Source organism: Saccostrea echinata, unplaced genomic scaffold (assembly GCF_033153115.1).
Source record: "Saccostrea echinata isolate AGI-Se365-2 ecotype Australia unplaced genomic scaffold, CSIRO_AGI_Sech_v1 ptg000009l, whole genome shotgun sequence".
Lineage (NCBI taxonomy): Eukaryota > Metazoa > Mollusca > Bivalvia > Ostreida > Ostreidae > Saccostrea > Saccostrea echinata.
This window is the reverse complement of record NW_026889758.1, coordinates 3802937-3815607: the sequence shown is the minus strand read 5'-3', so window position 1 is coordinate 3815607 and position 12671 is coordinate 3802937. Positions and strand designations below refer to the sequence as shown.

The window sequence follows — 12671 nt, the reverse complement described above, 5'->3', positions numbered from 1 at the left end:
TCTGTCCAATTTTTCTGTTGTTTGTTCATTTTTCATATTTTTGACTTCTTCATCAGAATCAATGAAGCAATTTCATGCAAATTTGCCATAAAGCATCCTTGGATGAAGGAAATTCAAGTTTGATCAAATAGCCATGCGCTCTTTCAATACATCTCTGCACTACCTGAGGTTGCAAGGAAAAGAAGTTTTAGTTTTTATGCCCCGGTAATCGAAGATTTCGGGGGCATATAGTTTTGCCCTGTCTGTCCATCTGTCTGTCCGCAAAAACTTTAACCTTGCCAATAACTTTTGATTGGTTGGAGCTATCGCTTTCATATTTCACATGTGTATTCCTTGTGACAAGGCCTTCCTTGGGATACCAACAATTTTGACCTTTTAATCTTGACTTTGGAGTTTGAGCTACATTTGAAAAATTTTAATCTTGGCCATAACTTTTGAACAGTTGGTGCTAGAGCTTTCGTACTTTATATGTGTATTCCTTGTGACAAGGCCTTCCTTTGGATACCAAGCAACTTTGACCCTTTGATCTTAGAGTTTGACCTTTTCTTGAAACTCTACTCTTTAACCATGGTCATAACTTTAAAAGGTTTGGTGCTAGGGCTTTCATATTTCACATGTGTATTTCTTGTGACAAGTCCTTCCCTTGGGCACCATCAATTTTGACCCTTTTACCTTGACGTTTGACTTACTTTCTAAAAACTTAAATCTTCTCCATAACTTTTGAACAGTTGGTGCTAGGGCTTTCATATTTCACAGATATATACCTTGAGTCAAGACCATTCTTTGGGTACCAGTATTTTTGATCTTTTGACCTTGAAGAACCTTGGTTTGACTTGCATTTGAGAAACTTTAACCTTCACCATAAGCTGCCATACGAGGGCATCAGTTTTTCACAAACACATCTTTTTTTTGGGGGGGGGGGGGGGGGGGTTGTCTCTTTCAAATCATGTCACAAGGGGATTGAATTAATACATGAAAATTATTGGGAAAAATTGAATAAAATCCTTTTGTAGAAAAAAAAAAAAAGAGCTTGGCTACAGCTACTCATATTAATTCGCAAACATCTCGATTAGTGCAGATTCCTATTTGTTTAAATCATGGTATCTGGGGCTAAGAGGGACTAAAACAGGGATTTTCAGTTTTACATTGGAATATATAGAAAATTTTAAAAATGAAGTGTGGAACCAAGTATAAAATCCATGGCCCTCAGGGCTAATGTGGGCAACAATTTGAATTCAATTAATTAGGCCATAATAAAAAAAAAATCCTGGATTCTTATTCAATTTTTTTTTAAAAAATCAAGGCAGGCCAGTGGATTTTTTATTTTTTCTATTGTGCAGATTTTTTGTTGACCAGATCAATCAGTGCAGATTTATCCATAATGCTCGAATAAAAGTCACAGTAGAGGTCCATTTAAATATGCGTATCTCTTAATACACATCATCATAAATCTTTCACAACCAATGATCCTTGTTTAAGACATATATATTACAGCAATTACCATCTTCATGATCTTGTCAGCTTTCAAAATCATACCGACTTTCGCGGGATTTAAAATGAAAGTTGAATGGTAGTTGAATACCGATTCCGATCAGAATCAAGATGAAGAAAAACAGAAATAAAAAAAAATTGAGGCGGGGGTAAAAATTGGGGTGGGCGGGGATGAGAATCTAGGAATTTATTTATTATGGCCTTATCTTGAAATTCTCTATTTATTCACTGTTTTCTGGACTTTGTTCTGCTGTGTTTGCAGATTATAAGTTGACATCTTCTTTAGGAAAGCAATGTTATTCTGTTTTTATTTTATTTCCCTCAATATCATAATGTCATTGGACTTTGTCTATAAATGTCAGTTAAACTTACTGCACAAATTTAGAAAACATAATGTACATTCTGTAATAAGCCTTATTAAGTGTTTGAAGTCCAAGTGCAACTTTTCAACTATTATCAGTACAATTCAGTAGAGCTACATTCTTATCAGAGACTTGTGGTTTTTAATTACAGTTCAGAAAAATAAGTGGATGAACTTGACTGGGGGTACATTTTCTTCTTATACATGGAATGGACTGTCTCTTATGAATGGAGCAAGATACAGCATGAGGGTGGCAGCTATTAACTATGCAGGATATTTGGCTTCATTTGAAACCAATGGAGTCATTAATTATTGACACATCATCTCCTCTTGTATGTTAATACAATACAATTTTTTTTCTTTATCAAGTCTATGTCATTTTGTTACAACTTCAGTCATGTATACTATGTACACAGACATCATTTTTAATTCAGTACACATTCAAATTAAAGTGGTAGTGGTGTATGAAAATGTGGTGTTTTTAAGAACCTCTCACTAATGAAAAGGTTTGTTCCATGAAATTATTAACAGGAAATTCTCTGATATTGCCTTTATCAAAGTTTTCAAATGTGAATAAAATATCAGAATCATGAATTAGAACAATAGGAAGTTTAAAGAAATTACCACAAAGAGTCAGTGGATGAAAATGATTCAAGTTTATTCAAATGAAAGGCCATGATCTTTTCAAAAAAAAAAAAAAAAAATCCAAAAAACAAGAAATAATGAAAATAGATGGAATTGGTAAAAATCTTCTCAAAAGCCTATGAGTAAAAAATGTGTGTGTTTTGTTTAATATGTAGGAAATAAATCATAACCCCAAAGACCAGATGGGACCATAAAGAGGATAGTTTTACACTCGAACAGATAGTTTTACACTCAAACAGATAGTTTTACACTCAAACAAACAGGAAAAAATGTTAAAAAATCATTTTTAAGAACTACATTGCTACACATCAATTTTATTTGGAAGTTTACTCATGTTGTTTTAATTTAATAAGATGGTTCAATCTATGGTCCACAGAGCAGGGATAGGGCAATGAAGAGTGTCCAAATTTTTGGATGGAAATATCTTCTGAAGAACTGATCAAGACAATATTCTCACTATATGGCATTCATTGTTTCTATTTTGTTATAATGATGTATAAAAGATTTATTTTAAATCCTTTCAAGAGAAGGTCTACAAAAAAGAAGGTACTGTTTAATATAAAAGTGTATTTAGACACTCCTTTTATCTGGAAATTATTAAACCTTTAAAATTTCAGGACACGTACATTTGATTAGCACGCATCCTTGCACTTCCAGAAGTAAACTTTATCCTTAATATTTAAGAAAAGTGAAAAATCTGTTGTGTATTACTTAACAAATCCAACTTGCTAGTATTATCATTCCGTGCTCAGTGATATGTGTAGAGTAAACAAATTGAATACACCCTATAAAACGTAAACATTAACAATAACAGAGCGTGTGCCCATGTTTACAAACACAGATGTTTGACATTATGATATAATGTTCTTGTCATTGAATTTTAAGAATTTCAAGCAAGTTCAATTCAAAATGACAATGCAACTGTGTCCAGGCTCCTTTAAGGCCCATTACCATTTATAGATTTTATTTTATGGTATATTTTTTATGTTGAAGATATCATGGCTAAAAATTGGAACAGTTGGAAATTCAAGGGAACACAGAGTGGATGGTAGTGTGTGGGTGTCAGATAAGAAGGGTATCCAGGCCTCCTGGCTCTGTAGGGATCATGAATCAGGTGTGATCGAGTACACAGTTGCTGTAGGCACATCTCCAGGTAAAAAGACTTGGAACACTGCTGCAAGCACATTTTTTCTCTTCTTTATTTAAATTCAAAAGTATAAATATGATAGAGGAGAATGAGTGGTGTCCCTTGTGGGATCAATCCAAAGGTCAAAGGGAAAATGTCTCTCTTCTTTATGGTACCAAACATATGGGCTTGCTGCAATACACTGTGTTTGAATTTTTAAATCATTGTTTTAGTGTATGGGTAGCCTTATCCCATGGCAATCAAAATACAAGTTGAAAATATTTTTTTTAATATACCAAATGACAGTTATAAACCAGTAAGTTACAAGGATCACTGTGAGAATTCAGTTTTTTCCCACCAAATGATTCATAAATTTCATTTTTAATTTAAGACTGCATTATGCAGGCCATTTAATATTTCTGGTTTTTCCTGACTATTTTTTTTGTGCTGTTGGTTTGAAGCAAAAACCCAATTGTGAAGGAACAGATTTAGTGTAAAGTGATGCTTAGTTACTTATTCATATTATTATTTTTTTAACCCCCCCTCCCCCCAACAGTATTTTGGGTGAGGGTGGTATAAATGGATGATCTTGTCCATCTGTCCTTTCAATCTTGTCTTAGCAATAACTTTGTTATGGAGAATCATTGGAAGCCCATACTTGGTACAAAGATTGTTTATGACAGAGTGTGTCTTGACCTTGACCAAAGGTTATTCTGGGAAGTTCAAGGGCACTGACAAAAAAGGTATAAGATTCTTGTCTGGGCTGTTAATTTGTAATAAAGAATCAACGGAAGCTCATACTTGGTACAAAGATTGTTTATGAAGATGTGTCATGACCTGGACTCAAAGTCAAAGTGACAAAAAAGTGATAATGAGATGGAATTCTCATCTCAAAACTGAGAAAAGTCAGTCCTTAGAGACAGTTGATAAGATAATTTTCCTCAACAAAAAATTGATTTTCCATGTACATATAGAAAGTACACTAATTGTAAGTGCTTCACTATCCCGAGAATTATTTGTCAGTTACTGTCCAATCAAATTACTTGGCTTTCTTTGTAAAAATATTAATTGGGGTTGATCCTAAACCGTGTACTAATTATATTTAGTTATTTTAAGATTGCTCAAATTCAAGGAACACACCATAGCCGTGACATGTTTTGACACTTGGATAATTATTAAAACAATTCGCTTACATTTTACGGACATTTTGATAGCAGGGGCAATCAATAATTGAATAAGCAGTATCTAACTTTTTAACAATATCACGAGCACCTGATGTGTGGATAGTGTGAGACCCCCCCCCCCCCCCCCCCCCATAAAATCATTTCATAGTAAGCTTTAAAAAATATTGGCTGGCAATTTTTAAATAATGTTTACTAAAATAAAAATAAAAATTGACTGTACAGACCGATTTATGAATTCGTTTCAAGGGGAAATCTATTTCATATAATTATGCTATCCACACGTCACGTTGCATTAATTTTGATGTTACATTTTAAATAGATTTAAGTATAAGGGTTTTTGAGTTACAAATACATCATGTACCAGTGAAGTTTGAAATAAAATTTTATTTTCAGAAAATATTGTGAATATTCGACTATCGTTTGAATAATGCAATTGAATAATCGACTAAGAAAAATAATTTTTTTTTGACATCCCTAATTATAACAGATGCAGATGAAGAGAAAAAAATATGTAATTATCTGTTAACTTTAGGAGGTGATGATGTTTTGGCTTGGAAGTCTGTTGGAACAGAAAGCAGTCAGTACATAACAGGTTTTACTTTGGAGGTTACAAATCAAACAACTAAATCTCCAACTTATTATTTGTCACTGAAAGCTAAGAATGGAGCAGGTCTGGTCAGTCCATCGGCCACTGTTTCCACTTCTATCATGGTCATGGAAGAGGACAAAGCTGGTAAACTTCTGCTTGATATTTGAATTCTCAGAGTTATATTTTGTTTCTGCCTAATAAGTGATTTTTTTGGAAATTTTATAGTATATTAAATCACTGAAAGATTCAATTCAGAAAAGGTAATATTTTGATATCAATATTGTATTTAACTAAAGGTTTGGTTGTTGATGGTGCTGACAACATTGATAAGATTGTTGGTGAGGATGCCGTCGTAGACTTTATGTCAGACATGGACTATCAACTGGACACCACTACTGTTACGGTCCAGTTTACTGGATTTGAGAGCACCGTGCATGGAGTGATGCAGTTTGAGATGGCAGTAGGTACTGAACCAAATGGAGAGGACATTCTGGCCTTCACAGAGGCAAATATTATCCATCTGGAGGAATTAGATCCTGTAGGAAAAGGTTGTCATGCATTATAACATCAATAAAACTAGAAGATTCATTCATAATTCACTGTAACTAGACTGATATTTCAGTTGTTTCAGTAATGAGTAATATTTTCTAGGATTAACAAGTTCTGGGTATGCCCAGATTAATATACCTCTAAAACCTGAGAGAAAATACTACACTACAGTCAGAGGAATTACAAATAATGGAAATGTACTACAAACAAGTTCTGATGGATTTACTGTGGACCAGACCTCTCCTACTATAGACATAGATAGGTAAACCAATGCATCCTATCACAGTATTTGTATTATATCAATTTCTATACATGCTATGTTGTCCTTGAAATAATGAGACATGTCAGTATTAATTTTTATTTGTAGGTTGTCTGGGAAGTCAGCTCAGGAAATGGACATTTCAGATGACAGTTTGGTTTATGAATCAACAGATGATGCTCTGTCAGCCATGTGGCATTACAATGAGACTGAATCTGAAGTAGTGAGAGCTTGGTATGCTGTAGGAACTTATCCATTCTCTGATGATCTCAGTCAGAGAAAGGAGGTGGAGATCTCTACCACATTGTCCAGCTATCTAGGAAACAATGAAGTGGAACCAGATATTTTTGGTAGGGTGCCTTAAATAAAAGTATTACATTAATAATGTTACACGTGTAATAACTGAAGATTGTAAGAGATTATTTATTTTACCTATTGGCTTCCAGGAAAACCTAATATCATAAGTGTATGGGCAGAGAACTCTGTAGGATTGGTCATCCAGAAAGCCACAGGAACAGTAGTGATAGATAAAACACCACCAACTGCTGGAAATGTGACATGTCCTGGATATTTGCAGGTATTTACCCTAAAACAAATAAAAAGAAATTGAAGAAAATTGTATTTTCTTCCAATTTAATAAATGTTTTACCAAATCAGTATAGTCCACTAAATATTTTCCATTGCCTACAATTTTTTTATCTCAAATATTTAACTTTTCCCCTAATATTTGTTGAAAATTAAGGAAGTCCAAAAATGAAGCTCATTGAACTCCCTCTCATTGGTTATAATATGGCATGTCAGATTTACTTTTCCGGAAAATGTACATGTCAAAAAAAAAAACATCTTAAAATGAAAGTAAAGAAGTTTTTTTTTTTTGATTTCAGGGTATGCATACATCAATTAATTCAAATTTCAGAATACTACTTAGGTGGCATATGGCTGTTTTCCTTCATTTAATTTTGTAAACATTATACCTTTTGATCATCTCCAGAACTAATGGGCCAGTTTTTTTGTTGTTTTTTTTTAATTTGCCTTTTTTTTGCCAAAGTTAACTTTGGTGATGAAAATTCAAGCATGCACAGTCTAAATGTCATTGCCCTTTTCAAGGGAATAAAACAGAAAAGAGTGATTCAAAAAATAATTTCTGAGGAAGCACTGAGCAATTGTCATTTACATCCATCTATGACATTTTTGCAACTAAAAAAGACCTTCCACAGGATCGAAATGGTTTGCAGCAATAAATTTTGGTAAATTAAGAGTTAAACCCTGTTTTGAGAACAGCTTCTGATTATCACTGCAAATTGAGGAACCATTTCACAAGATATTGATCCATGGGTTCAGAATATCATAGCCATAATGTATTGATCAGCCTTTTGTAGTTATAAAAAAGGGTGAGGGGGTCTGGATGGTATATTTATGTACATGTATATACATGTACATAGTAGTTATAAATACATCATTATGTTGGGAAAATTGGTCCCTAGGACATTATTTTAAAAGACAACCATTTAGAACACATACCATATTTTTCTTTACTGTATTTGGCCGAATATAATACGCATTGGTGTAAAATACGCACCCCCTTTTTGAGCCTGAAATGGGGGGGGGGGGGGAACGCAGTTCGGTTGTATTATACGCAGCAGAAAATTTTACCAAGCGGTGTTCTGAATTTTTGAAAATTGCGGTAATTTGCTATGAAAATCGACGCGGAGATAAAATGCCGAAAATTTACAGAACACGATATTTTATTCAAATGCGTTTTTATTTCTTAATCTTGACTTTCCATATCGCGGCAATCTGGAGTAATTATTTATTTTAACAAAGCACAAGATAATGTTGCATTAAAGTATTAACAGAGTTTATTATCAATTTTTTTAGCATACGGTGATATTGAAATTATACGTCGCCGTATTCTAAATATTCTTTGTAGAAATAATTCTATTTCATCAAAGCACGAGATATTGTTGCAAGTTTAACAGTTGTCATATTTATTTTTAGTTTAAGGTAATCATGTTGAAAATTATGTAAATTTAACAGGGCAAGCGATATTGCAACATCAAAGTATTCATAGACTACGATTTTCCTCTTTTGAACTTGAAATTAATTAATTGAATAAATAGCTGATGTTATAAAAATAAAATCAAAATTTAACAAGCGTGTAAAGTTATCAACACACCTCCAAAGCTGTGAAAAATGATGTACAAAGGTGGGATATATGTCTTCATACATCGAGGTAATCTTCGTGGATATCTTATTTTCTACAGAGCAAGAGTAAATGATAACACTTAAGTTTCAACATACTTCATATTTCCTTTTTTAACTCTCAATCATTTTAACACAGGCCGATATAAGATAATTTAAAAGTAAAATTACATTTAACAAGCGTTTAACTGTTTAATGTGTCGTAATCACATACGAAAGATCATAAACCAACCCCCGATTTTTAACAAAGAAAATAATCAAAGCCATTAACAAGGACAGTAAATAATCAGTGCTCTAACTGTAAAAAACAAGAGTTGGTAAACAATTTAATTGCCTGGAGGGGTGTTGAGGGGTAATATTATCAAGTGACAAGCGCATGTGTTCACAACATTGGCTTCCATTCATTGGGATGTATCTATAGAGGTGTGTTTATGTTGAAATGAATTTTCACTGAGTTATTTAAAACCTAAAATAAATTTTATTTTATTGTATTTCATTATAAAATGACTTATTACTTTTTTGACCGGTGTCTGACTGATTAGGTACATGTGTACTATGATTACAGAAGCACGTGGCAAAGGAATGTGTGAACATCTATAAATAACATCGTTAATGGCAGCCTACACGAAGACGATGAACATGCAGCTCAAATTAATTTTAACTTGCTTTTAAATTTAATTTAACTATCAAAAGGTAATAGATATAACATTTTTAACAAGCCTACATTCCAACAATAACTTTCCGAAGTTTTAAATACGGCGATAAACAGCAAGAAATTGCATAAGTCTCTAGGTAATACTACGGTATGTGCGTATGATAGCCGTGTTTCACATGAAAGAAAAACCTATCAAAATCCCATTGTGGTGTAAAATACGCACCCCTTTCTCACAGAAAATTATTTTGGGAAAAAAGTGCGTATTATATTCAGCCAAATACGGTATATTATTTTTCAGAAATATGTACCTGTAATATGTACCTGGACTGGAATCGTGGACACTGAATCTCCCATCAAAGAATTCCATGTCATGATGGGTTCTTCAAAGGGAGATGACTCTATTTTCTCTGGAGGGGTTGTTCCTGGCAATATGCAAACGTTTACATTACAAGGTAATCATATGTAACAAAAAAAAAAAAGAAAAGAAATGGGGGATTTGCAATCTGTCCATTTATCATATCAGGCTGTATCTATGTAATATACTGTATAGTGGGTTATTTTAGTGGGGTGCTAAATTTGGCTAAAGCATTTTGGAAGAAACTTAAAATTTTTATCACTGAATTAGCAGTACTTTTGCAAAGTCAAAAAAAAAAAACTTGTGTCCTCTAAAATAAACTCCACCAAAACTATTGGCATATCTTTGAGCAAGCAGAACACCAATTTTTCTCTCCAAGAAAACCCACTATTCAGTCAAATATGAAAGCTCATACCTGCATGATGCAAATAATGCTCATGACCTGAAGATATGTCATGACCTATGACATTTTTGGAAATCTGAAGGTCAAGTTGAAGAGTGCATCCCAACAATCAGTTAATGATAGAACGGCATATTGATGATGTAACATTTCCAATATTTATGACTTATCCCACCTGCCAGTTCATGTGGATACAAAAAAACCCTCGGTAACGAAAGAACACACAAGGGAGATAATCTCGAAACTTGCGTATTCTGGTTGTTGCATCAACCATCCAAGTTCAACTCAGGTGGATCTTATAGTTTCTTGGTAATGAACTAGCTCCAAAAACTTTAACCTGTTCACTCATCCAGTAAATATATGTCATATCAAGAACCAAAGCAAGTCCACTAGAGTACATCAATAAATGTATCACCCCAGCAATTTGGTCAGTAGCCACTGAGCTAGAAAGGATGAAACTTATAAGCATCCTCAGGTAGATTCAGATTTGTTCAAATGACCCCCAAGGGAAGGGTGGGGCCACAATAGGTGATCAAAGTATGCATAGGAATATATAGGGAAAAAAATCTTTAAAACAGCAAATGCATGATTAATTATATTGATATGGAAGCATTCTCAGGTAGTGTAGATTCAAGTCTATTTAAATCATGACCCCTGGGGGTAAGGTGGGAGGCAAGATAGCCAAACAAAGTTTTACATAGGAATATATAGGCATAGTGACTCGGGTGAGTATTGTTGCAAATGGGCCTCTTGTTTTTAAGGTGAGACATTGAAGCTAGATTCTGTATGACCTTAGGATGTATCATGTCATTGGCTTAAGGTCATTTGGACAAGCTAAAGGTCACAATGTTGTGTCAGTTGTTTACAGATATTGAGTTGATTTTTGGTATGTGAGTCTACCTTGGTGAGTTTCATTTATGTTCTCATTTCATTCCACTTTGATGATTTCTAATGGAATTAGGACCCTTGGTTTTAGAAATATTTACAGGTTTTCCAGACTTTTTATGCACTCCTTTGTAAAAAAAAAAAAAAAAAAAAAAAAAAAAAAGGGGGGGGGGTCATGTTGGTTTGTACCTGTTGGTCAGTTGGTGTGTCAGTCAGTAGACCAAGTGTTGTCCACTCAATATCTTTAGAACCCTTTTCATGACAGATGTCAAACTTAATACACTTGTATCAATCCTGTAAATAGAAGATGACTCCTACTGATTTAGATCAAAGACTTTTCTAGACATGCTAAGATACTGTCCACTTAATATTTAGAGAACTCTTTGCTTAACAAACAAATTTGGGACTCTGTCACTCCCTGTAAAGTATATGACCCCTATTGATTTTGAGGTCACAATGTCAAAGTCAAGGGTCAAACTACTCTGGAAATGAAAAGCTATTGTTTGTTCAGTATTTTTTTGTCCACTCAGTATTTTGAGAACCCTTTTTGCTTGACAGACATCAAACTTGGTACACTGGTACCCACTAAGAAGTAAATGACTCCTTTTGATTTTGAGGCCACATGGTCAAAGGTTAAACTGCTTTAGATATAGGAAGATATTTTGAGAACCTCTTGCTTGGCAGACAGCAAATTTGGTACATATGAAATATAAAATGAAAATGCAATACATTTTAAATTTTAAAATCTTTTTATTATGATAAGTCCTTATTCTTTATTCTTGAAAATCATTATTATTTTTAATAGGTGTTGGAAAGAAGATGATTCATGGTGTGGAGTATTTTGTCACAATCACAGCTGTAAATTATGTGGGTATGACAACTAGTGTGTTTTCAAAAGCCATAGTAGTAGACCTCACACCTCCGCAGTCTGGTATGGTTGTTGACCTGAACTCTGTCTACCGCATTGATGCTTCAAACACAGAAAACACTGTGTCTATGAATGCCAAGATATGTAATTCAGAAGAAGGTACTAACGGTATAACTGTCAAGAAAGTTGCATTTGTTTGCAGTTGTACTTATTTATAAAGTTTATATATTTATCATTGAATGTTTTTTGACTGTAAAAGATTTGTTTTGTCAGAATGCAGAGCCTTAGATGCTGTTTGTACAGAGTCTCTGACTTCTCTCTCTGTAACATGGATACCATTTACTGATCCAGAGTCCAGTATAGTGGAGTAGGTGAATTTACAGTACTTGTTATCCATTAGTATAAATACATTAACTGTGATTCATTTATTTGTGTCATTGTCAGTTCCTAGTTAATTGGTAAATGTTGATTGACAGGTACCAGATAGCTGTGGGTACCTCCCCTGGAGGAGGTCAGATCAAAGCTTTCTACAGCATTCCAGCTGACAGTAAGCACCACACAGTCACAGAACTCAACCTTGACGGATACAGACAGGTCAGTCCCAAAGTCTTCTATGGAGTATATATATTATTGTATTTTAGTGTGTTTTATAAATACAGATGTTAAACTCTGTTTTACAGGTATTTGTGTCTGTCAAAGGAATCAATGGTGCTGGCTTATCAAGTGTTGCTACTTCAAATGGTGTCTACTTGTCCTATCTCAGTCAAGGGAGACCACCCCTGTCACATATTGGAGTCATTGACATGGTTAATGGAGAACACATTGATGTGTATGTACTTTGTCTGCTCTCTCTCTCTCTCTCTCTCTCTCTCTCTCTCTCTCTCTCATGGATTTATTGGGGAAATCAATTTCAAGACTAGTATTAAGGAGATTAAATTTCATCCAAGTTTTATTCCAGTTTGCTTTTATGTGTATAGATCTCAAAAATCTACAAAAGGATTTTCACTATGTATTGGGAACAGTTATAAAATTTCATTTGGATCCACTAGGCAAGAGCTAGCTAAATATATAACTGGAAGAACTAGTTTGGCAACAATATCTC

The 12671-nt window shown here is 33.9% G+C and overlaps 1 protein-coding gene across 1 annotated transcript in view; it reads left to right on the top strand.

The window, feature by feature from the left end:
- Positions 1–12671, top strand: part of LOC133181486 (uncharacterized) — a 344223-nt gene that overhangs the window by 274044 nt on the left and 57508 nt on the right. Inside the window, 13 exon segments of the mRNA XM_061315978.1 lie at positions 2005–2159; positions 2161–2184; positions 3491–3650; positions 5340–5540; positions 5693–5944; positions 6048–6207; positions 6313–6554; positions 6651–6781; positions 9360–9513; positions 11507–11728; positions 11843–11936; positions 12046–12163; positions 12250–12398. Of these exon segments, the coding sequence (XP_061171962.1) occupies positions 2005–2159; positions 2161–2184; positions 3491–3650; positions 5340–5540; positions 5693–5944; positions 6048–6207; positions 6313–6554; positions 6651–6781; positions 9360–9513; positions 11507–11728; positions 11843–11936; positions 12046–12163; positions 12250–12398 (2062 nt within the window).